The sequence below is a fragment of the Colletotrichum lupini genome, chromosome 10 (assembly GCF_023278565.1).
Source record: "Colletotrichum lupini chromosome 10, complete sequence".
Taxonomy (NCBI): Eukaryota; Fungi; Ascomycota; class Sordariomycetes; order Glomerellales; family Glomerellaceae; genus Colletotrichum; species Colletotrichum lupini.
Genome location: NC_064673.1, coordinates 374621 through 399335, shown reverse-complemented (window position 1 = coordinate 399335; position 24715 = coordinate 374621). Strand labels below are relative to the sequence as shown.

The following is a 24715-nucleotide window of genomic DNA, read 5'->3' as shown; positions in this document are numbered from 1 at the left end:
ATGAGCTCTTCCGCCGCGCCCCTCGCAAGTGATGTCGGCTCTCTGCGTCAGCGCCAGAGGCGGACGTCCGCGGCTGGCAACGGCGAGGATGGTCTAAACCCCTCAGCCGCCGCGGACGACCAGTCTGAAGACTCACTGCAAAAGCCCAACAAGACGTTTGGTCGAACTCCCGATGGCACAGGTGGGTTTCGCGGTGATGTGCTTTACTTGCTGTCGACTGACAATCGCCTAGTCTTCACCGTCCCCACCACGCACGACATGGTGTCGCAGCTGCTCGATCCGAGACAGCCCAAGAACCTCTCCGATTTGCTCGTCTTGGCCATTCTCGCCCTCCAGATTGTTGCGGCCTATTTTGTGCCCGGCAACCTGAAGCGTCCCTTGTTCGCGCTCGTCTTCCTCTTCTGGCGAGCCTCGTACAACATTGGCATTGGATACCTCCTCACCATCCAGTCCAACCACCGCAGGCTGGAGACGTGGGCCGCGAGATGGAAGCTCTTTGAGCACCCCTCGTCGGGAAAACAACCCCGCCCTTGGCTCTACAACATGTTGAAGCGTGAGCTCGAGGCCAAGATCCCCGAGGACTACGAGTTTGAGAAAGCCCCCATGGAGTACAACACCTGGCTAGTCTTCCGCCGTGTCGTCGATCTGATCTTGATGTGTGACTTTGTCTCCTACTGCCTCTTTGCCGTGATCTGCGGTCACACACCCGCCGGCGAGAACCCCTTTGTCGGTTTTGGACGATGGTCCATCGGCATCCTCTTGGTCCTCTTCAATCTCTGGGTCAAGCTGGATGCCCACCGCGTCGTCAAGGACTACGCTTGGTACTGGGGCGACTTTTTCTACCTCGTCGACCAGGAGCTGACCTTTGACGGCGTCTTTGAGATGGCCCCGCACCCCATGTACTCCATTGGCTACGCTGGCTACTACGGCATTTCCATGATGGCTGCGAGCTATGAGGTCCTCTTCATCTCAATCATTGCCCATCTCGCCCAGTTCGCCTTCCTCGTCGTTGTTGAGAACCCGCACATTGAGAAGACGTACAACCCGCCTGCCCCGCGTAAGCGCACTGCCTCGACGCCGCTTACCGGTCAGCCGGAGCTCGTCGCCATCAACGATGAAATCGTGGGTGACCAGGCTGCCACGGTCCAGGAGTCGTCGCCCGAAGCGCCCGCGCAGGTGCACAACCTGATCGGCTTGAACAACCTCGACCTATTCCGCATCACAGATACCTCGGTTCTGTTGCTCGGCTTCTACATGGCCGTCCTGACCATTGTGACCCCATCGACGTCGGTGTACCAAGTCCTGTTCTTACTGCACGCTCTGTTCTGGCGCGTGTGGTATCACCTCGGCCTGGGTGCCATCCTCGCGTGGCAGTCCCGCAATAAGTTCTGGACGAGACATTTCCTCAAGTACGGCGAGAGCCACACTGAGGCATGGAATCAGTGGAAGGGCATGTACCATTTGAGCTCTGTCATGTGCACGGGATCCTTCATCGCCGCGTGCTGGAAGATGTACTCGCCGCCAGAGGACTGGGCGTACGGCTGGGTCCTCCTCAAGCACGTGGTCGGAGCCGGCCTCGTCTCCCTCCAGGTCTGGACATTCATCAGCGTGTACGACTCCCTCGGCGAGTTTGGCTGGTTCTACGGTGACTTCTTTTACGACTCCACCGCCAGGCTGACATACAAGTCCATCTACCGCTTCCTCAACAACCCCGAGCGCATCTTTGGCACTGCTGGCCTCTGGGGCTCTGCCCTCATTACATGGAGCAGAGCCATCTTCGTCATGGCTCTTGTCAGCCAGCTGTTTACGTTGGGCTTCATCAACTTTATTGAGAAGCCGCACATGCAGAAGACGTATGGTCGCGGCATTCGTCAAGAGGCTGGCCTGACCAAGTTTATCAAACGTTCGCTGCCACCGCCCGTCCAGGGCTGGCAACGCGGTGTCGACAAGGTGATTGACGACACGGCACAGTTCATTGAGGAGTTCCTCGATACCGCGCGCCCCAAGTTCGCTTCCGGCATCAAGACGATCGTCCGCGACACCTCGGCCCTGTTCAACAAGTACCCGGCTCGTCTGACCGTCACACGCCTGTCTCCGGATCTCGCTGGGCTAGACCCTAAGCTCTATTCCCTCTCCGTAGAAGGCACCCCCTCAAGCCTATCAGCCGCCAATGAGCGTGCCACGGGCAAGGAGGGTCTGACGGCCCGATTCCAACGCGGTGTCGAGACCATGATCTTTGAATATGGCGCCCCTTTGAAAGTTAAGTGGCGCGCTCCCGCAAAGCACGACAGCAAGGACTGGATTGGTCTCTACATGGTTACCGATAACCGCTCCAGAGAAGCGACAGAGGTGCCGTCTCTAGGCCGGTGGGTGCCTACGACTCCCGGCAGCTATGATGCGGCCACCGCCGACAAGGCCATCTTGATCCCCGATCGACCGGCTCAAAAGCAGGACGCGTCGGATCCCGACATTGTCGAGGGCGAGGTCATCTTTGAGGGCGATCGGCTGTGGTGGACTCAGGGCGTCTTTGAGTTCCGGTACCACCATGCCGGCAACCACCACGTCATGACCATCTCGCAGCCCTTTGAGATCCGCATCGGCAAATTCGATGAGGACGATGTCGAGGTTGACGCCAACGGCATGTACGAAAAGGCCGTCGAGCAAGCCTTGCTGCCTCTTGTGCAAAACTGCTGTGACCGTGACCACGACATTGCGCCCACCACCGTTGACGAGCCCTTTGGCGGCCACGTCGAGCGCGATGGCAAGTATGCCAAGAGAATCGTCTACGCCATCCACCAAATGTTTGGTATCGAATTCGCCCCCGCCATCGTGCCCGCCGACGGCAACGTCAGAAAGATGGCCTGGCGAATCTGCAATGCCAAGCAGGTTCTGGTGAGTCACTCGTGCCTGTCCATATGACACAAACTGACGTTCAATAGGCACCCTACAGTCTGTCTCACTCCAAGGGGAACAGCACTCCTACAACCTTTGAGAAGGCCTAAGCATCATGCGTTAGGCCTTACGCTCGTGATCTGCAATCGTACTGGAACATTAGGAGGGAAAAGTTGGCGCACACATTCAGATTGATGACTTGGTATTATGCACGTCGGTTTACCTTGGCCCGAGAGGCGACCGATGCCCGGCGCAACGAACAGGAATCGAGGATGGGAAACAAGAGCGTGTGGATGGGCGTCCGTGAGTTACCTTAGCCTGAGAAAGAGAAAAATAACAGTGACCGCGCTGCAGCGATTTGTTTTCGCAACACTTTTTTGGTACGCAAAGATTGACAGTCTCACGGCACAGCAAGTAGGAGAGCCCCCGCGAGAGACACGGCACGGAAGGACGGCCTGGCATTCCTGGTGCACACGGTCCCGAGGTGAGTCGTGCATAACCACCCGCAAGATGACCCTCTCTCGCAGATTCGATTGGCTTGGAGTTTAGGCAAAGAAGAGGCGGTACCGGCGTTGGGATGGTTGAGTATGGGGACAATGCTACGCCCCCCGCATGAAGCTATAGTAAGCTATAGTCTGGGCTCTTGCGGTACTTGATATCACTCCGAGGGGAGACCTGGAGCATTGTTTGCTCAGTCCGTAATGTCCACGCCGTCTTGGTACAGCGCCCATGTGTGCCAAAGAGTCAAGATTTGAAGTGATCATGACCCAGGATAGAGAGTTCGCACGTCGTCAGGCTCGTTTTAACGCATTCTGATGGCTGTCGATGTACCTCGTGCGGCATGCGAGTGTTCGTCCCTGTAAATCCAGGCACCGTGTGGTGCACATGGCCCGGCACATGGCAGACCTAGACATGCAGAATAAGAGTAAGCCTCTGTGTGACGACGATCCCGCAGTTCACAAACGGCAAGCCGGAGGCAACGCTAGAAGAAGACAAGGTTGGCCGTGGCTTGCATCGGAGTGCGGGGGAGGCCACATGGCACATCATGATGCGAGCTTGCCATTCTGGCCAGTTGAAATCCGACAAGAAGGTGATTGGCGAAGCGTCACTCTCGAGGTTCGATGCATAGGCGCACGGCCGTTTGACTGCCGGGCGGCTCGGTCGGATGGCAGACGAGGGGTTTGACTTTTTGGTGATGTATCCGTGATTCGAGTGATGCCACACTCGACCAAGACCTCACCGGGCGCCGGCATCGTCCCGTGCCTGCGGTGGTCAGTGTTCACCGTCTCCCGTGCTGGGGACGGCATCATAAATTACCGCAAATTGGGAAATTTCTCAGAACCCCACGAACGAGAGAGAAAACCCACACGAAATCAACAAGCGGCGCCGATTGGCCGACTGCATCTCCGTGGTTCCCCCTCACCTCTCCGCCTCCTCCAGTCCTTTTGGGCTCCTCCTCCTCTTTTCTCCACATTCTCCGCATCGGCACACGAGTGGAAGTCAAAGTAACCTTCTCCACCTCGAACTCGACACCCTTTTTCTCAGAGTTTGTGTGACACGAGCATTTGCCATCCAAAGACGAGGTGCGGTTCGTCGAGTTGTGTGCTGCGGGAAGCTGTCTGGTCCTGCTGTGGCATACTGCCGGTACGTTGTACAGGAACAGAAAGGGGCGGTTGTCTCGAGGTACTCAACCTGAATCTCCCAGACAAACTCTATCATCGTACCAGACGAAAATACCGTGAACTACCCCTGGCCGGACGTTTTCATTACAGGGGAAGCCCATCACCTTGCTAACGTCGCTTCAGGGTTGAGCCTGTCTTCTGGATAGTGTCCGCACCGCACTCCGACTACTCCGCCGTAGTGTCCGTACGCTGTGAAGTCTGTACAAGTATTCTGTAGGCATTAAGGTTAGCCACAGAAGCACGGAAGAATCCCGTTCGCCGTCCCAAACAGGCAACCGGGTTCCGTTTCGAAGTCCAGGTCCCGGCTTTACCAAGGCAGTGAGCGCATGACCAGGGAACCAAGGTCGACGGGCGACAATCGTTGACACATTCAGAGGAGACTCCGTCCTTGCCCCTGGGACCTTGAGGGGTCTTGCGCGAAAATGGGCCGTCTTCGCTCCTCGAGTTCAAGACCTCGTCGTCGTCATCCTTTTCTTCTCCGTCCCGTGCTCGCACTCGTCACCGTCGTCACACTCGTTCCGTGCCTCGTTCTCACCGTGCAGCCGTTTTGCCAACACAGACATTCGTTCGTCGTCCAGTATTTGCCCAGCATGTTGTGAGACCTCTTTGCGCCGGCCGGCCTCGTGCCGCTGCTGCTCTCCTCTCCGGCGGCCGCCACCCTCCTCTACGCCTCATCGTACAGCGGCGCCGTCACCACCCTGAACCTCACTCTGTCGGGCACAAACGCCACGCAGTCCACCCTGCAGTCGCTCTCCTCTTCCAACGGCTGCGCGCCCAGCCCATCGTGGCTCCAGCTCGACAAGGCCAACGCGAGGCTGTTTTGCACGGATGAGGGTCTTACAACCAATGTCGGCACCGTCTCGTCCTTCAAGACCGGCGCCGACGGTGTGCTGGAGCAGCTGGCCAAGACGGAGACCATCAGCGGTCCCGTGAGCGCCGTTGTCTTTGGCGAAAAGGGCCAAGGCCTCGCCATCGCTCAGTAGTATGTCTTGATGTTTGTTGACGACGAGCACGAGCTAACTTTTGCCAGCGGCGGCTCCTCTGTGAGCTGGTTTGACATCTCCAACCCGGCGGCCCTCACGCCCGTCAAGTCCGAGACGTTCAACATGTCGGCTCCCGGCCCCAACCCGTCGCGCCAGGACGCCCCGCACCCGCACGAGGTCTTCCTGGACCCCAAGGGCCAGTTCGTCCTGGTTCCCGACCTGGGCGCCGACCTCGTCCGCGTTTTTGCCGTTGACGGCGCCAACAACCTCGTCGCCGCCCCCGGCAGCGGACCCCGCCACGTCGAGTTCCTCGTCACCCCCGAGGGCAAGACGTACCTGTACCTCATTAGCGAGCTTGCCAACACCGTCACCGCATACGACGTCGCCTACCGCGAGAACAAGACGCTCGGCTTCACCGAGGTGTTTTCCGGCTCCACCTACGGCGCTGGTGCCTCTGCGCCTGCCGGTGCCAGCGCCGCCGAGATTTGGATTTCTGTGAGTCAACGTTCTTCTGTATGAAGTCTCAATGCATACTGACAAAACAGTCCGACGGCAAGTTCTTGACCGTCTCGTCGCGCAACGATTCGGCTTTCAGCATCAGCAACCCCGACACTCCCGGCGAGGGCGCGCAAATCCCCTCCGACTCGCTCAACACCTTCACCATTGACGCCAAGACGGGCGGTCTTACGCTGCTGCAAAAGTTCCCCGCCGGTGGACGCATCCCGCGCCAGTTCTCCGTCAGCAAGGCGGGCGACCTCGTAGCCGTTGGTCTGCAGTCTGACAGCCGTGTCGTTGTGATTAGCCGTGATGCCGCGTCGGGCAAGCTGGGAGAGATTCTCACGAGCGCCAAGGTTGATGGCGAAGTGACTGCCGTTATTTTTGATGAGTAGGCGTTTAGCATGAGCGTAGCGGCATGAAACAACTTGCATCTCCTTGAATTGTATACCACGAGTAGATGTTAGATACCAACGAAATCAAACTCTGGTGTATAGGCAGTCTGGGCCCGTACTGACCTCAATGACATGTTGGGCATTTCGAGACCCACGATAGAGGAATCATACACCCGAAAACTCTCACTCGCTTATGCGCGTCGTGAATCATAAACGCCCCTTGGCTACGTAGGAAGGTCAGCAACCCGAGTTGGGAAGATGACGGGCTCCTAATCCGGTAACCGAGGGGCGGCTCGCGAGCAAGCCAACGTGCTTGAAGTGGCTGACCCCGTTCGAGCAAAGCTCGGATCCCCGGGCGGGCCATTGTCTGCAGGCCTGGGTCAGAAGGGAACCCGAAAGGCGGGCGGGAAGATAGATACCTGGTCCATGTGAGGCTGCGCGTTCTGATGCGCACGTCAACTTACAAGACCAGAGTCGCGGGAGCGGAGTGATAACACGACATTGAAAGTCACACTTGGATGAGTGCCGACGCAATGTTACAGCGCAGCCGAATGGAATTCTCCAGACCGACACTTGAGGCAACGCGAGTGCATTTTCGACCTACTTCATGGCGGACGCAAGGAATAAGATTGGTTCTTTCTTGTAGAAGCTGAGGATTTTGAAGTCGTACTCTCAGAAGTCTAAGATTAATAGTAGAATACTCGGTTTCAACTCCAGATTCCACAAAGAAGGTACCCGTCCGCGGCTGGCATTTCGAGTGACGGAACAGAGTCATCGATAAAGTCTGGTTCGATACGACCGTGATCCTGGGGTTGTCGACCGGTATACACTCAAGAAAGGTTCCGACAGACACGGCAGAGGAATGCTGCTTCTTGGCCTGGTCGGTCGACATGCAGCAAAACTACAGAGTGTCAAAGTCTGGTAACGAATTAGAACCCCGGAAGCGGGTAGTCGGGAGGGACTTACAGTGTGGGGCATCCATCGCCATGTGTGGTGTGCCAGGGAAACGGCCGGCCGTTCGCCCGTCCGACCCCGGATTCGCTCCCGGGGACGAACTCGCGAGATGGGGAGATATGCCTAGGTAGATTGCGGACCGTCGTGACGAATTTTGGTCGAAGTGAGTGATTCGTAAGTCGATTTCTTTTTCCTTTTGGGGTACCGTCGTAAATCTCTCGTGAAGAATCAGCTACTCAGCGACATCAACTGCTCATGAACCCTGGCCTTGGACGCATGAGAGCGAGGCGGGAGCTCGTCAATCTTGTTTGGAGAAGCGTCCCGATTTGGGTGTTGGAGGGGTGGTGGTTAATCTACGTTCCGGCGGTTCTCGCCCACCACCCCTCATGACCTGGCTGGCGTTGTAGGACTGTTGAGCACCATGACAGGGTCTTGCTAACATGGCGAGACAATCTCTCGCAGCCCCATCTTTTGACAGCGGCACAGCTGGTGTTGTCTAGATTGGGCCCGAGGGATTTCTAGAACCTGGAGGTGTTAGTCGAGCTTGGTAGAGTGGCGGGAGCGAAATGAAGTTGACAGGGATGCTGCCACCTACTTGGACAAAGTCTCGTCAAAGTGTACGAATAACCGTGAGCGTGACGAAGGGAGTCGACATGCAGGTACAGGCAGAGAGGGGAGACTGGGGCCACACAAGAACACGGCAGACAACGGGAGAGACTCGGAATTGGGCTTCATTTGTTATGGAGTTGTGGCCATGGATAACGGAACGAGGTTGCAACGTGAAGTGTGTAAAATTACGAGGGAGGTTCGAAATGCCCACTGGCCTTAGTAAGCCAGGTATCTTGTATCCGTACTTATACAGGTAGAACTGGCAGACGAGAGGAAGGAGATACCCTCAATGACTCCAAAGAAGGCAGGAAGGCACTTTCCCGTTTCCCCCGCCCTGGGGAGCACTTGCCTCAGGTCAAACACTCAAGGTACTTTACCTTATTGATGTAGTCGTGGCCCCTCCCCCAGATTGGCAGGGCCGATCGACACTGAGGGCCCTTTCCCCATGGATGCCGTAAACTCGGAACGGAATTAAGGCACGGATCAATACTTTTGGGACCAACGACATCAAATTAACCCAATGTACCTACGGTACGGTAAGGCATGAGGTTGTCAACGCAAAGAACACATGTCTCTCAACACCCACGATGGACAAACATGGACAAACCGGCAGCACACCAAGATGCTTCTTCCGCGCTACCTCACTGTGTACATAGGTATAAGCGACGGCCCCTCTGCTTAGCGTGCGCCGTTGACCCTTGTTCCCCATCTCATCCTCTCCCCGAATCCCATCCCATCCCATGCCCGTTTCGTCCCATGCCCGTTGCAACCGTCGGCTCTGGTTGGCCTGGCCTGGCCTGATGTCTGCCGCTGCGGGATGGGGTAACTGTCACGACGCACCAATCCGATGGATTCTCGCTCCAACGACTCCAAGCCGGGGTCCGGGGCAAAGGGGGATGAAGCTGGCCTAGAGCTCCCCTCTGCTCACCTGCGGGCACTCAGACGAGTGTCTCTTTTTACCCTCAACAGCGACTTGCTGCCCATCCTTGGCCATCCGACACCAACAACGCCATAGGATTGCTTCCTCCGCATTTTATCCCCCCCCCCCCCCCCCCCCCCCCCCCCCCCCCCCCCCCCCCCCCCCCCCCCCCCCCCCCTCCCCCCCCCCCCCCCCCCCCCCCCCTCCCCCCCCCTCCTCCTCCCCCCCCCCCCCCCCCCCCCCCCCCCCCCTTTTTCCCCCCCCCCCCCCCCCCCCCCCTTCCTCCGCCTCCTCGGTGATTCTCCCATAATTACTGCTCCACAGCCGTGCATTCGTCTCTTCTCGCCTTCTCTGTTCCGTCGTCTGCTCCCTTCTCCTACGGCACCTCCAAAGAAGTTGTGAAACACCGCGATACCTTCGAGCCTGGTCTGACTGACACCTTTCGCCTCGAGTCACGCACCCCCCGTTCAGCCGAACCTAATCGCATCGGTCCGGTCTTTGTCGATTGCAGCCTCGCAAACCGCCAGTGCATCGCAACTATTTAGCCACCAAGCCCCCCCAAGTCGCCGCTTCACTCATCCATCCACCCCCGCCTGAGCTGCGCTATCGCGGCGCACCACCATCTGCCCACCACGTCTTCCACCAAGCTTCTTCGTCTCCAGACACAGCACGCCATGTCCCCGTCGTCGACGGGTGACTCCCCGCGCTCGGCCACGGGCAACGGCAACGCGGGGAGGTCTTTTCCCGTCCCGTCGCGCGAGGCCTTCAACGTCGACGTTCCCTCACCTTCCATGACCAACGGCATCCACCCTCTCAAGTCACCCGCCTCGCTCAAGGTGCAAAGGACGCCCAGTTTCAGCAGAGATGGCTTCCTAGGTTCCGTGCAAAAAGCCCGGAACATGTCTCAGTCCTCCGAGAACCGTCCCGATGCTCTGACCAATGGCATGCACAAGGCGCCCAGCGACGAGGGGTCCAACCCGCTAAAGAGGAGGAACACGGACGTTGGCATCGACTACCCACGGAGGAGGGCCACCATTGCAGTATGTGAATTGATCAGTGTGAAAGACATTGTGAGCTGACCAACGACAGTGTGAAGTGTGTCGCTCCCGCAAGTCTCGCTGCGATGGCACAAAACCAAAGTGTAAGCTCTGCGCCGAGCTGGGCGCCGAGTGCGTCTACAGAGAACCCGGCATCAAGCTGGATGCCGGGGATAAGCTGATTCTCGAGCGCCTCAACCGTATTGAAAGCCTGCTGCAGATGAACATGGTCGCCGGACAGGGAAACGGCATCGCCATGAACCAAGAGTCGCCGTCGATGAGCAACGGATCAGGCCTCAACGGGGACAGCTTGATGGGCATACCAGGCTCAGGCAACGCCGTCTCCATCATCCCCAACGGCGGCCTGGGCACGTGGAACAACCCGACAAACATTTCAACCATGCCCAAGATGCATACAAACGCGGCGCTTCACCTATTGCAGTGGCCTCTCATTCGCGACCTCGTCTCTCGCCCCTATGACCCGCAAGTCCTGCTCCAATTGGAAATGGCCCGCGAGCCTCTCCATTCGCTCACAAAGACGCCGTGTGTCGACCTGTCCAATACGACTGCCTACATCGAGGCCTACTTTGAGCGGGTGAATGTCTGGTACGCCTGCGTCAACCCGTACACGTGGAGAAGCCATTATCGAACAGCCCTCTCCAACGGCTTCCGCGAGGGCGCCGAGAGCTGCATCGTCTTGCTGGTCCTGGCCCTGGGTCAAGCGAGTTTGAGAGGCAGCATCTCACGCATCGTCCCGGGCGAGGACGCTCCCGGGCTGCAGTACTTTACGGCCGCGTGGGCGCTGCTGCCCGGTATGATGACATCCAACAACGTCCTGGCGGCGCAGTGCCACTTGCTGGCTTCGGCTTATCTGTTCTACCTGGTGCGGCCCTTGGAGGCTTGGAATCTGCTCTGCACCACCAGTACCAAACTTCAGCTCTTGCTCATGTCCCCCAACAGAGTCCCGCCCAATCAGCGGGAGCTCACTGAGCGAATCTACTGGAATTCACTTTTGTTTGAGAGCGATCTTTTGGCCGAGCTGGATTTGCCACATTCGGGCGTCGTTCAATTTGAGGAGAACGTCGGCCTTCCTGGCGGCTTTGAGGGTGAGGAGCAAGAAGCGATTGGCCGGGACGACCTCTGGTACTTCCTCGCCGAGATTGCCCTGCGGCGGCTCCTCAACAGGGTCAGCCAGCTCATCTACTCAAAAGACTCGATGGCTTCCACAACCAGCCTGGAGCCGGTGGTGGCGGAGCTCGACTTTCAGCTGACGCAATGGTACGAGAGCCTGCCGATGCCGCTGCAGTTCCCCTTCACCCGTACCCTCCTCTCCGATCCGGTGCAGACCGTGTTGCGCTTGCGCTTCTTTGCTTGCCGGACGATCATCTACCGCCCGTACATCTTGGCCGTATTGGACAATGAGCAGGCCGTCCTGGACCCCGCGGTGCGTGACAGTTGCCACAAGTGCCTGGAAGCCTCCATCCGGCAGCTGGAGCACATTTCACAACAGTAAGCTCAAGTGCTGAATCATTTCTTGTCATAACGCTAACTCGCCGCAGTCACGCCGGCCACATGCCATACCTGTGGCAGGGAGCGCTCTCCATCGTATCGCAAACGCTACTAGTCATGGGTGCGACCATGTCACCCTCTTTGAGCAGTATCCTCCTCACCCTCGTTCCCCACAGGGAAACCATCGATCAGATCATCAACGACGTGGTCATGGAGATCGAGCGATACTCGACACTGGCCCCGAGTCTGAGCCTGGCAGCCGAGATTATCAAAGAGGCCGAAGTGCGAAGGAGGGCATACCTGAGCGGTTGAAAGCCGCTCGGCCCGCCCGCCTATTCGAATTGCATCTAGTTGTCTGCAGCGGGCCACCCATCTCAACAGTGCGACCCGCGGCAGTCTCCAGCTCCACGTTCCTGACGGTGGGCCATCGCCATGATCCTCCTGCAAACGACCCTGGGGTTGAGTGCCCCGCCGCCCGTTTGGCTGGGAAAGCCGGCGTACAGTCGCAACAGCATCGAGCGTGCAAAGCTACACTGAACGGTGGAGGCGTCCATCTGGGGTGCAGACAGAAATCCGGGGTCACGCCATCTGGAAATGGGGGCTGGACGCCGCCCTGCGAATTGGCGTGGCTTGGTTGGCGGGTAATACTTGATCTTACACGGTATTCGGACCGAAATCCCGGCATGACCACCCACACAGCCAATGAGCCAGCCTGGCGCCAACCCATTTCGAGATGGCTCTGCCGCCGACCCCCGGGAATAGAAAGAGAGAGGAAGAGGCGAGATGCTGTCACTTATCATTGAGGGCAAGTCTGACGGAGTGGTTATTAGCGCACAGTGGCAGCACTCACAGCAGAACTCAGTGGCAGCGCTGCGAGGTGGCTGGGATAACCGGCTCTGAGGCATACGGGTTTGGGAGGAACAAGACTTTACTTTGGGCGGCTCTAGATGAGCCAGCCATGGTATCTTTGGGAGGACGGACAGAACACTTCTCTGGCCCGGGGAGTTGGCTCCCAAAGAACAGGGCTGCCGAGATGTGGTGACATAGTAACTGTACAACATAGCACTGCCGATGAAGAAATACCCCGTTTCCTGTCTGTACCTGGAGAAAGAAAGACAGCCCCAATTATCTGTGCATTTGTGGGCATACGAATGTGACCATCTGGCCTTGCGTTACAGCTGCAGACGTTGAACTCGACCTCGACAGTACCCGACCGCGGCAACGTCCTGAATGCAGAAGGTCAATGTGTTTCGACCTAGATTGCGCGGGATCTTGCGATTCGCTCACTGGTGTACTGGGAGTCTGGGACGCGACCCCAACGACTCATCTATGCGGGGTAAGGTAAGGGCAGTCTGCCCCGCGGGGAGCAAGGTGACTGAGGTGCATGCTCAAGGCAAGGTACGCGAAAGCGAAAGGGGCCTTCCGGTCACGCGGCTGTACTGTAGCTGTTTCCTCGTCCATGTCCGCGTGATGCTGCGTGCGGTTGATGTCCCGGTGAGGCATGTGAGGTCTATTCGCAGGGAATACATGATGGCTTAATTATGGGTTTGTGAGAAGTATATCTCTGTCTTGTCCCCAACGCCGTGTCTCGCTCAGCGTCACAAGGGGGGGAGGGGGGGGTTACCGACGGTCTACTATACGCCCCTGCTGATATGCCGCCGATGTATATACCGGATTGGCACCGCAGCGGCCGGATGGTACCGTGTACATGGGCCCCATCTTTTTAAGGAGTGCCGCATCTGCCGGCGCGGGGTGGGGCTATCGGGGCTGCATGGAACGGGATCACGGGGTGGGGTTTCCTGGCTGCGAGGGAAGGAGAAGACGGGATGGATCCACCAATCGATCTCGGGCTGGGTCCTGCCCGGGTTTCCAGAACGGTGATGCGAAGCAGCGAGTGTTGGAGTCTGTGGGGTTTTCTGCCCAGAAAGCCCAGCGCTAGGCTGTTTGGACTTTTTCTTTTCTGCCTCCCCTGGCGCGGGATGCGTTGCACGGCAGCGATGTCGGAGGATATCGAGGCACATGCGAGATTTGAAACCATGGAGCAGAGGAAGCCGCCTACACGAGACTTGAGGCAGGCGGTCTGGTGTTTGGTAGGTCGTGGTGGTGTGGATTTATGGTCTAGGGAAGAATCGAGACGATTCGCCAGCCAAGGCCGAATCAATGAATCGATAGGATCGAAAGAGAGATGAGAAAAAGCAAAAAGCAAAACTAGTCGGTTAGTGGCCGATATGTCGAGGCGGTCTGCAGACGCCAATGACTCGGGGGCCAGCACAGGGTGTAACGGTCCGGCTCGGCCCCACCTGCGCCAATCGGCCCCGTGGGTAGCTCCGATCTACACTTTTTCGCAGCCCGGCCGAAAAGAGTGGACCAGGCACACCCAATTTCAGCATGCCCTGCAGTGGGCGCGAAGACGATGGAGATTTTTCATGATTAGGGTACAGGAGGTCTGTAGACCCTCATGAAGCAAATTACGCATGAATAGCCAATGTTAACTGCAGTGCATGGCCCCCCCTTTCACGATATGAGACTGTCGGCCAAATCACAGCGTCCGTGTGCTGGGCCGGCACCGCTCCCGCGGGCTGGGATCCCTGTGGAACGGCTGGCGGTCACGGGTGGAATGCGAGGGCTGAGGCACGTGCGCTTCAGGTCTGGGTACTGCGGTGAGCGCGCTTGAGGTGCGAGGTGCAGCACTGCAGCGCAGTTAGCGAGCTTAGGTAAGGCAGCTGAGGTGAGACTGGGAGGTGAGAGGAAACGGTGGCGGGCAGTCCCCTGCAGGGACGCTGAGTACAGGGGCTCAGCACCGCGCTGCACCACCCGCTAGCCTCCCGCCAGTACACCCACACGCATTCCGTTAGGCTGGTTAGGTTCGCCTCATGGTTAGGTTTGGGCTGTCAAAGAGGCAGCCGCTCCCGCGCTGTAGGCGCACATCGGACTGGCCGCTAGCTGGGACGACTGTAAGACGCTTGTACGGACACGCGCGAGAGGGTTTTTTGGTGTCCGGGTGGTGGTGGTGGTGCAGGGACTCTCGTGGTTTGTGGTGGGAGGCTGGAACGCGACGAACGAGCGGACCGGTCCATTTGAACACGAGGGCGGGTCAAACTGGACACTGCAAATTGAAAACTTCATGTCTGTTTCTGGATCCAAGGGGGGCAGAGTCAGACAGAGAAGACAGAAGAGGGTATGGGGCAGCACGAGGCGGGCAGAGGCAGAGACAATTGGATCTCGTTGTAGACGTGGGATTGGATGTGAATGAGTGAACCTAACAACCGTACCGTACAGAAACCAAGAGATGGAGGAGGCGGAAAGGTGAAGCTCCCCGCCGCCCGCAATAGGGGCCAATCGGTTGCGCTGTGCCTCGGTGGCGCCCTGTTCCTCCCAGTGGCAGCTCTTTCCAGGTCGGGGCAATCCAAGCCAATGACTCCTGAGACCTGAGTCGGCTGTCACAAACGTCCAACCTCACCCTTCTCATTCCCTCTCTCCCTCTTTACTTCGTATCGTCTCTTGTTCTCCCTCTCCCTCACCTCACTTGGACCTTGCTCCAAAGTCAAAGCTGCCAGCCCTCTCCTCTCGCACATGGGCCGATCCAAATAAGCTGATCCTTCGAACCGTGATCCATCGAAACGTCGATATCCACTGTCTCCCCCGTCCGACCAAACAGCTTCCGCTGCTGCCCGATTGATACCTCACCGAGGGGCATCAAAGACGAGAGACACGAGGCAAACCAGTCGCGGCTCGCCTTCGTCAGTTGCAGGACACATTCACGAGAAGAAGAAAAAAGGAACAGAGAGAAAAAAAAGCAGGGCGCGCAATATCACCGCATGTGCATGTCCGATATGCAACCCGCCATCCAAACCCAATCACCGCTCCACGGCATGCATTGAAATCACCCACTCACGAGCAACCAGCTGTCAGGGTGCACGCAGTACGCAGCACACACAGCACATCCTTTCTCGACACTAAGCCTACCTTGTAGATCCAAGGCCGTGAGACCCTCACCACACGTCCACCCCCCCCTCGACTCCCGACTCCCGCTACCGCTACCGCTCCCGCTCCCCTTTTTTCCTCCACCACCCTCAAAACTCGTCGCACTCCCGGATGAGGCTGGCCCCAGCCCAATGGCCTATCGAGATGGCGCAGAGTTGCACAGGAGAACGAGCCGTCGGCGGCATCCCCCCAGCCCGCCGCAAATGGCCGACTATGATTGGCACCCGATCCCTCACCCTCACATGAGCCCTCACCCCAGCGTCGCTGCTGTTGAGTCCGCCTACGACCCGATGCCCTACCGGAGGCCCAGAGACTTTATACAAGGGCCCGACAGCACGAGCTCACCCTCGCCCTTGGGAGCACCACCGAGAAGAATTGTGAAGCTCAGCAGTGCGCCTCCCACTCCAGGAGCCACGATGCCCAGAACCCCAAAAGCCGGTGCTCCGTATAGAAGGGGAAGGGTCCCAGTGGACAATGGCTATAAGACGTACGACGAGGAAGAGGAGGAGGAGGAGGAGGACAGCGAGGAAGAGTCAGACGACAGTGAGGAGGAGGAAGAGTCCCCCCTGGCTAGACGGCGGCAGCAGCAGTCTTCCATTCGACACCGTAGCCGCAGCACCGCCCATCACTCGAGGACGCGGCCGCCGGTCTACGAGTCGAGACGGTCGTCGAGGTATTTGCGGTCTGAATCCGAGTCGGAGTCGGATGAGGACTCGGAAACGAGTGACTCATCCGAGGAAGAGAAGCGAGAGACACGGCGAGAAAGGGAAAGGCGGGAGCGGGAGAGGTACCAAAAGGCAGCACGGCATGCTCAGACCGTTGTCGAGCGGCGGACGCCTCCATCAGCCGATAACACAACCAAGCGCCGTAGAAAGATCAAGAAGATCATCTATATGGAGGAGGACGGCTCCACGGAGCCCACGCCGCGGCAGTCCCTGGGCGACCTCAGCCGCTCGTCTTCACGGCACCGCTCTCACCCGTCCTCGTCGCGTCCGGCATCCGAGAGACACTACCCCAGACAGCATTCGTATAGTCCCGTGAGGAGATCGAGCCGTCATCATTCGTCGGCCAAGACGTACGAGATCTCTCAACCTCCCAGCGCCACCAAGAGGTTGGCGTACGAGATTCTTCCAGATAGGGGTCGTCTTGACGTGATTCCCAGTAGGCATTCCAGGAGACACCAGTCTCAGGTTGTGTACCCAGAGACGCGGTCGATCCGCCGCTCCAACACCGTATCAGGGGCATCGCATGTCACGTCGCACACGCGAAGCACGACTTCGTCAAGTAGGCCGGCGTCTACTTTGGTGGGAAACGTCCTCACAGGGAGCACCGTCTCCCGCTCGTCAGAGAAGCCAGGAGCCAGGTATGTTTGTCTACGGGTGCACGTCTGCACCAGCTAACATCGTCCAGAGTCGAGTGCCTCATATGTATGGAGGAGTTCCAGCCGAGTAGAATCGCAAAACTCAAGTGCGGCCATCGACAGTGTGACGCGTGCCTCAAGAGACACTTTAAACTCTCCATCACAGATCCGCAGCAGATGCCTCCAAAGTGCTGTGTCGCAAACATACCCTTGAAACACGTGGACCACCTGTTCACGCCCGAGTTCAAGCAGAAGTGGAATAGAAAGTTTTCAGAGTTCACGGCGGCCAACCGCATCTACTGCCCTTCGAGAAAGTGCGGCGCGTGGATAAAACCCGAACACTTCCGCAACGAAGGGGGCGGTCGCCAGTCCACAAAGTGTGGCCAGTGCAAGACCAAAGTGTGCTGCTCTTGCAACGGCAAATGGCACTCATCGAGGGAGTGTCCCAGCGATGAAGAGACGACGAGATTCCTAGACCACGCCAAAGACGAGGGATGGAAGATGTGCTACAAGTGCAGCCACATGGTTGAGCTCAAGGAGGGCTGCAACCACATGACATGGTCAGTGTTCTTTGGCATTTGGTCTGGATCTCCTGCTGACGCGTGGTAGTATTTGCGGAGCACAATTTTGTATGGTGTGCGGCACCAAATGGATGAGCTGTGATTGTCCTTGGTTCAATTACGAAACGGTCGAGGCGGAGCGGCTTAACGAGATGCATCGGCCGTTGGCGATGGGCCGAATGGAGCAGCCGGACCCGGGCACCGAGACCCCGAGAAGCGCGAGAAGTATCCGATCAGCCGGCATGGGTCACACGACGCCTCGTTCGCGTTCCCAAGAGTACGACAACCGACTGATGCGGAGGTTCCAAGAGAACCGCGACGAGGACCTCGCGAGGACGATGCAGACGTACGAGCTCGATGAGGCGTATGACCGAGGGTACGGGGACCTCGTTGGCATCGGCAACACGGCAGGCCACTTCATAAATGAGGACTATCGCAGAGACACCGACGTATTCGCATCCGCACCTATACCGCCTGCGCCAACGCCACCGACGGCGTTTGAGCGACCGCCGCCGACCGATTACATGTCGGGTGTCAACCGGGCGAGAGGCCTCCCCCAGGATCCTCTGGGGCAACGACTGGCTGAGCGGTTCTCCGAGTCGCGTTCGAGTCCAGGTGGCCCCCGGCCGGGTATGATGGCGCCGCCGCCACTGCCACCGCTCGCGGCCATGACGGCGCCCATCATGGGTCCTCCCCCTCCCATGATGGGACCGATGGCCATGGGCCCGCCGCCGCCGATGCCACCCCCGATGCCGATGCTGCGACGGCACACAATGGAAGAGGAATTATACAACAGCGTCAGATCGATGCGGCCGTCCGAGCGAATGACGCCGGGGCGGATGATACACGACTACGAGATGGAGGCGGCGGCGCACGCGCATACGCCCCGGAGCCGGAGACGAATGCGAGAGGAGCCCAAGTCGTCGACGCTCGCCGGGCTCACGGGCATTGGCCGCGGCGTGAACCGGGTGCATGAATGGCGAAACTATGTGTGGCCTGGCCAGCCCGAGGGTGAACACACGGCCGTAGCGTGATGCTTTACGACAGAGAAGGGGAGTCATCCTACGAACAGACAAAAAAAACAGCGAAACACAGCACACAACACGACTTATGATTTTGCGAATTTTCCGGCCACGTTTTCTGTTCCACATTGCGCGCGTTTACGGGTTGCGGGTAGGCTGTCTGCTATTTCCATATGGTGATGGGGTGGGTGGGTTATTACTTTTGCATGTAATACTAAAGGCGTGATATATCCTCAGATGGAACATGGATTTAGGGGCGGGCGTGGTTTTCTCGGGGAATTATAGCTACAGCACGCAAGGTAGTGGTGAAGTTTTACCGAAACATAACACACAAGACGTTTTTGTTGCCTTGCCTTGTGTGCTTGCCTCGCTCAGGTCAGCACAGTAAAGCAGAGCACAGCTGGCTCGGCTCGTTTCTCATGTGAACTACGCTGCCTCGGTCGGTTCGCCGTGAGTCTGTAGGTTGTGAGCTTTGTGTTTGCTCGGATCCCGACCGTCTGATGTCGTGGGTCAGGCGAGACGTGGAGGATGCCTATTTTGGAGTAGGTATGGGCGGCCACGTTTATTTTACGAGCAATTTCTGTATACTTTTTTTTGGATTTTGCCGGGGAGATTGGTTTTGTTTATGTTGCTTTTGCTGTTTTGATGAGTTGTTGATGTCTTTGTTGGCATTTGATGGAGTTTGTGGGGTGTGTGTGTGGTACTCTATGTGAGAGTGTATCGAATCCAAGCTTTGACTGTGTAGTTGTGTACGGACCTGGGTCCGGGGTTGCGACCGGGTTCGCACCGTTGGACCTTGGACGTGGGAAACTGAGGCGTTTGGCTGGCTGACTCGTTTGGTATGGTTCATGTTGATGTTCCCCGTTGCGCGTTGCCCGTTCCCCGCTGGCTGGCTCGTGACGTGGACGGTTGGATGTGGATATGGGAGGTTTTTTGCATTGACGGGCTTATTTCGCACCATCTCAGGGTGGTACTTGCCTGGGTTTCTTGTGAGTGCTTGGCCACATCGCATGTATTCCCGATCTCACTGAGTAGGTAGGAGTGGGAGTGGGAGTGAGATGGGATGAGATGAGATTTGTTGTAACCTATCGTTGCATTCAGCCGACGTGCTCGCATAGGTGAGCGCACGTCCGCGATGGAAAGTATGATGAGTTGGCAAGGTGAAGTGAAGTGAGTGGTACGATACGTCGGATTTCCTCGCGCGTTTGATCTCAGCCGTACACAGTACGCTGTAGATCTGTCAAGCCTGAGGTTCAGTGGTTGAGTGCAGAACAGAGTTTGGAGCAGCGTTGGAAGATGGATGAGACCCCCCCACCAATGGACATCTCGATTCGATGTTCCATCGATGGGAGTCTGGCGTGGTTCACCCCGGTAAGGAACGGCCTCCCATGTGAATCTCGTGGCTCCAACTAGGTGCCGTGAGACTGATATGTATGTAATGCAAGGTCCCAGACGGTGGGGTTTTAGGCTGGACTGATCTTTTTGTGCTTGCGGCCTTGGCGGGGGGGTTTGGACTGGTGACAATCTGTGTCGAGAGAGGTATGGCATTTTCAACTTTTGCTTGTCATGAGTCGGGCATGATTTGAGAGTGAGTGAGACTTTACACATAAGCCCGTCTACTAATGTAGCCCTCTCACACATAAACCCGTCTACTCATGTGTGCATCATCCTTCTCACAGATCCTCCCAGATCGGATCGTGGAAAAGCGTGTTCGATGACCTGGATCTCATCGAGGCTCTGCGAGGAGGGACCCTGCTGCGTGATAAGGCGACGAGAGTGTACAGCACCGTGTCACTGTGAGTCCTCGTGAGGTGGACTCGTGGATTTCGGAGCGTTGCAATTTGAGGCGGGCATGGCGGGGTTGTAGACAAGGTATCTCTTGTATGGCTGTAGTGCGAAAAAGTACTTAGAAGCTTAGCACTCGCTAGTTGTTCATAGACTGACGGGGAGGATGAAGAACTGGGACGGGAGGAGGGGACCCAGGGCTGCCGAAAAGGCTTCGCCCTTCGCCCAATGACGTTGACGTCGTCTGTGCGTGCTGTACGCTCTTTAGCGGGCACCCAAACCGAAGCACCCACGCACCGGTGGCACCCAAGCCTCCCCCTCCACCCCTGTCCCTGGTCTGCCGGATCCCTCGTGCTCTCTTTTTTGCCCATCGGCGCCATCGCTCTCGGGCTGCTCGCTGCATCTTGCTGGCCGCTCTCGTCGGGGAATTCGACATTCCACCTTATGCAAAGCTTCGCCCTGCCTTTACTTTGAGCCTTCAACCTGGAACCCGACATAACGTACCTTACCTCGTGCCAGCTGTACTATCCGGGGGGCACAGGGCCATCCAACCTCAAGCTCCGTCTTTCTCCCCCATCGTCTTTCTCCTTTCCCCATCTTACCTACACTCACCTACAAAGTCTACAAAGTATCCAAAGTACACCCTCCAATACCTTGCCTACGACCGCACGTAGTTGTACTTTGTCACTCCGAATCCTCCTACCTCGGGTTACACCTCACATGCCCTCTCGAATTTTCCTCAACCATTGCCTCCGAATGCAAGACGATTTACGCGATTCCGGCTTCAGCACGTATTAAAACATCCCGAGCTCCAACCGTGCGATCCTCAGCTTCTTCACCCACAACTTCTTGTCGAAACCCCTCCCCACCCCCCGACTCGAATCACCCAGAGATGACGGCGTCGACAACGTACCGAAAGTAGACAATCTCCCCCCCACCCCCGGCAGCACAATGCTCCTCGTATACCAGGTCGGGAGCGTCAAGATCGGAGAGGTCGTCCGCTACACCGTCACCTACACGCCTTCCCAGGACCGAATCCTGCCCTCGCCCGAGCGCCTCTACCTGCGCGTCCGCAACACCTCGGCCATTGCCCTGCGCGCCGCCTTCGTCCATGGTCCCTACACGCTGGGCGCCGCCGCCTATCCGTCCAACTTCGACCCCAACGTCAAGTTTGCGAACCCGCGCCGCTATGGCGTGCCCGAATTTGAACCCATGCTCAAGGCCGGCGGCTCGTGGGAGTGCGAGCTGGTCGTGCCGGAACACATAAGGCAGAGCGCGGGTACCGGAGGTGGCGCACATTTCGGCGGCGGCGGCGGGGCATCCGGGGCACCCGGTGAAACCGAGACCGAGTGCGCCTCGTGGATCGTCGAGGTATCGTCGCAGGTCATCTTCTCCACCTCGGCCGCCGTCGGGTACGAGGTGACCATTGCGAGGGATGCCAAGTCGCTCAACCTCAGCTCGTCGCTGCCCGTCATCGGCGGCCAGGCGCAGGTTCCGCAGCCCGGCAAGGTCGCCGATCACCAGCAGAGCATGGGCGCCAAGGACGGCCATCATCCGGCGCAGCCGAAGGGCGTCTTCTCCAAGGCGATACGGCTCAAGGTCGAGGACACGGCCGCGTTGTGGAACACCCCGAGGCTTCCGGGCTGGGACGACCTCAACATTGACCGCCTCAAGAGCCGCGCGAAAAAGGACCAGCCCGTGGAGAGCGTCGTCACCCAGGATAGGCAGACGGACGAAAAGCCCGAAATCAAGCAGAAAAAGGTGCACCTGGTCGTCCTTACCCATGGCCTGCACAGCAACCTGGGCGCGGATATGCTATACCTAAAAGAGAGCATCGACCAGACGGTAGCACAAGCAAAGATTGATGCCAAGGCCCGGCGTGCCAAGGAGCGCGCCGACAAGACGGACAAGGGAGAAGACAAGACCCAAGACGATAGCCCTGCAGAAGACGACGGGGACGATGAAGAGGTTATTGTGCGTGGCTTCTCGGGCAACGCCACAAAGACTGAAAGGGGTATCAAGTACCTGGGTAAGAGACTGGCTAGGTACATCCTGTCCATGTCGTACCCCGACCAGCCGTTCTTGCCCTCAAAGAAGGGACACGCAGAGTCCGCTGTCTCTGCCGTCTTCAACAAGCCGGATTCAGACAGCAGCAAGGCGGCCCACAAGCACAGCACGATACACGAAAAGGAGTCGGACGAGAAGCGTCCGTTCAAGATTACCAGCATCAGTTTCATTGGACATTCCCTTGGGGGCTTGATTCAGACATACGCCGTTGCATACATACAAAAACACTCGCCCGAATTCTTCACCATTATCAAACCAATCAACTTTGTCGCCCTCGCCACGCCCTTTCTCGGCCTCAGCAACGAGAACCCTCTCTACGTCAAATTCGCCCTGGACTTTGGCCTGGTCGGCAGGACGGGTCAGGATCTCGGTCTCACATGGCGAGCGCCCACCATTGCGAGGAGCGGGTGGGGAGCCATTGTCAGCAACCTGGGCGAGAGCGCACACAAGAGGGTCATGGGCGAGGTGCAGCCCGAGTCGAAGCCTCTGCTGCGGATTCTTCCGACGGGCCCAGCGCATACCGCGCTCAAGAAGTTCCGCAACCGTACGGTTTACTCCAACGTTGTCAACGACGGCATCGTGCCGCTGAGGACGAGTTGCCTCTTGTTCCTGGATTGGAAAGGACTGGGACGCGTGGAAAAGGCACGGCGGGAGGCAGGCTTGGTTGAGACGTTGGTTGGGGCCGGCTGGGCCGAACTGACGGGCGGCAGTCTGGCACCAACACCGAGGAGATCTAGCGCATTTCTGCCACCAGACGAGGGAGAGGTATCAGACGATCACTCTGGGAATATCACGCCTACAGCACCGACAGATGCGGTTGAAGTACCGCAGCCACCACAAAATGCCATGGTCGAAGATGACCGGGCGAGTCTGCGGTCGGTGCCCACGCCGTTCAATGAGAGCGGCCCTGAGGATGCCAAGGATACAAGTAGCGGCCCGTTTGCCGGCTTCTTCTCCCTGTTCAAAGGCAGCGAGCAGACGCAGGCCAAGACGCAATCAAAGACGCCCAGCTTGTCCAACAAGCAAAACAAGATTTACAGGCGCAGTCAGACGATCAACTTTGACGAGATCCCGCAGACATCGGGCACAAAGGTCACGGCAGGCCACGAGCTGGAGCGGGATCAACAACACGTCGCGCCGCCGAGGACGAGCTTCTTCGAATCTGCGCACGACCTGATCAATCCCAAGATCCCGACGACGGAGTACATCATTGATCCCTCTAAGCGGCCTAGAGCAATCTTCCACGACCGCGTGTACCACCCGAGCGATATACCGCCTCCCCCGCTGAAGAAGAAGCCTACCGGCTCGTTGGCGTCTCGGAGAAGCACGTTCCGAAGGGCTGCCTCAACGGGGTCTGGCGGCTCGAGGACCAGCACGGACTCGTCGCCGCACCCGTCGCAGCGCTTCTCGCACGAGGGCACGATGGACTCGACGCGAGACTACGACGACACGATCAACACGAACCCCGACAAGGGTCCCGACGAAGAGATTGACGGGTCGCAGATGCGGGTCGAAGAGAAGATTGCCCGGGCCTATCACCGCGGTCTGGCGTGGCGCAAGGTGCTGGTGAAGCTGGAACCCGACGCGCACAACAACATTATCGTGCGTAGGATGTTTGCCAACGCCTACGGCTGGCCTGTCGTGAAGCACCTGGTCGACGCACACTTTAGCGATTCCGCTACAGCGAGAACGCGCGACGAGGACGAGGGGTCCGGCGAGCTTGCGCTGGACATGGGCCAGGCGCCGAATAAGTACGGGGACGAAGTCAGGGATAGCGGCGCCGGGTCGACGGGCGGCGATGGATCTGACGAACGGCCGATTGCGGGCATGTTGTCTCCCAATTCGCAGCGGGAAGCCGCAGACCGGGTGCCGGATATGCAGGCGCCGCCGAAACGACGTTCATCGTCGCGCAGCTCGTCGGCCAGCCCACCTAGGATCACGCGGGCGACGAGACCGCAGCGGCCCGAGAGGGTTGACTCCATGACGTGGAGCGATCGGGACTGGGCGGACGACAGCGATGATAGTGAGACGACGGCGACGACGGCGAGCGTCAAGAGTCCTGTGGTGGCGGAATTCAAGGATAAGGAGGGGAGCAACCGGTCGTCGACGCCGCTTGGTGGGTGGAATTGGACGGAGAAGATTGTGGGGAGGGGAGGGTCGAGTCGCAAGACGTCGCCCAAGCCGGAGACTCAGGCTGATGGTAAAGCCGTCAAGAGTGACGTCAAGGGTGATGTCAAGGGTGATGTCAAGACTGTTGAGGGCGTCAAGACTGTCGAGGCTGTTAAGCCTGATATCAAGGCCCCGATCAAGGCTGGCGACAAGGCCGATTCCAAGGCTGATGCTGAAGCTGATGCCAAAGCCGACGTTACAAACGGTGCCGTCAAGAGCGACGATGTCAAGAGCATTGACAGCGGCGTCGACTAACGACGGGTGGTAAGGGCCGGCGTGCACATGAGAAAGAC

The 24715-nt window shown here is 58.1% G+C and overlaps 7 protein-coding genes across 7 annotated transcripts; 5 read left to right on the top strand and 2 right to left on the bottom strand.

The window, feature by feature from the left end:
- On the top strand, positions 1-6447 carry CLUP02_17329 (phosphatidylethanolamine N-methyltransferase; the record flags this gene model as incomplete). The annotated part of the gene is made up of 10 exons (XM_049296242.1): positions 1-181; positions 233-2892; positions 3156-3195; positions 3304-3376; positions 4698-4758; positions 4846-4892; positions 4949-5118; positions 5175-5556; positions 5605-6052; positions 6103-6447. The coding sequence occupies 10 exons, from the start codon at positions 1-3 to the stop codon at positions 6445-6447; spliced, it is 4407 nt and encodes a 1468-aa protein (XP_049137466.1).
- An 84-nt stretch (positions 6448-6531) lies between these two features.
- CLUP02_17328 (uncharacterized protein) lies at positions 6532-7425 on the bottom strand (the record flags this gene model as incomplete). The annotated part of the gene is made up of 6 exons (XM_049296241.1): positions 6532-6570; positions 6635-6814; positions 6912-6960; positions 7052-7096; positions 7149-7348; positions 7414-7425. 6 exons carry the CDS (start codon positions 7423-7425, stop codon positions 6532-6534), a joined length of 525 nt encoding a protein of 174 aa, XP_049137465.1.
- Positions 7426-8750: 1325 nt separating this feature from the next.
- CLUP02_17327 (uncharacterized protein) lies at positions 8751-12237 on the top strand (the record flags this gene model as incomplete). Its single annotated transcript, XM_049296240.1, has 7 exons — positions 8751-8889; positions 9254-9455; positions 9528-9969; positions 10019-11475; positions 11526-11782; positions 11857-12116; positions 12175-12237. 7 exons carry the CDS (start codon positions 8751-8753, stop codon positions 12235-12237), a joined length of 2820 nt encoding a protein of 939 aa, XP_049137464.1.
- Positions 11850-12536, bottom strand: CLUP02_17326 (uncharacterized protein; the record flags this gene model as incomplete). The annotated part of the gene is made up of 1 exon (XM_049296239.1): positions 11850-12536. One exon carries the CDS (start codon positions 12534-12536, stop codon positions 11850-11852), a length of 687 nt encoding a protein of 228 aa, XP_049137463.1.
- A 2844-nt stretch (positions 12537-15380) lies between these two features.
- CLUP02_17325 (uncharacterized protein) lies at positions 15381-18413 on the top strand (the record flags this gene model as incomplete). Its single annotated transcript, XM_049296238.1, has 3 exons — positions 15381-16822; positions 16870-17379; positions 17429-18413. Coding segments are annotated over 3 exons (2937 nt in total), but the record flags the coding sequence as incomplete, so codon positions are not given.
- A 663-nt stretch (positions 18414-19076) lies between these two features.
- CLUP02_17324 (uncharacterized protein) lies at positions 19077-19232 on the top strand (the record flags this gene model as incomplete). The annotated part of the gene is made up of 1 exon (XM_049296237.1): positions 19077-19232. The coding sequence occupies one exon, from the start codon at positions 19077-19079 to the stop codon at positions 19230-19232; it is 156 nt and encodes a 51-aa protein (XP_049137461.1).
- A 1905-nt stretch (positions 19233-21137) lies between these two features.
- CLUP02_17323 (uncharacterized protein) lies at positions 21138-24677 on the top strand (the record flags this gene model as incomplete). The annotated part of the gene is made up of 1 exon (XM_049296236.1): positions 21138-24677. The coding sequence occupies one exon, from the start codon at positions 21138-21140 to the stop codon at positions 24675-24677; it is 3540 nt and encodes a 1179-aa protein (XP_049137460.1).
- Between the last annotated feature and the right edge of the window lie 38 nt (positions 24678-24715).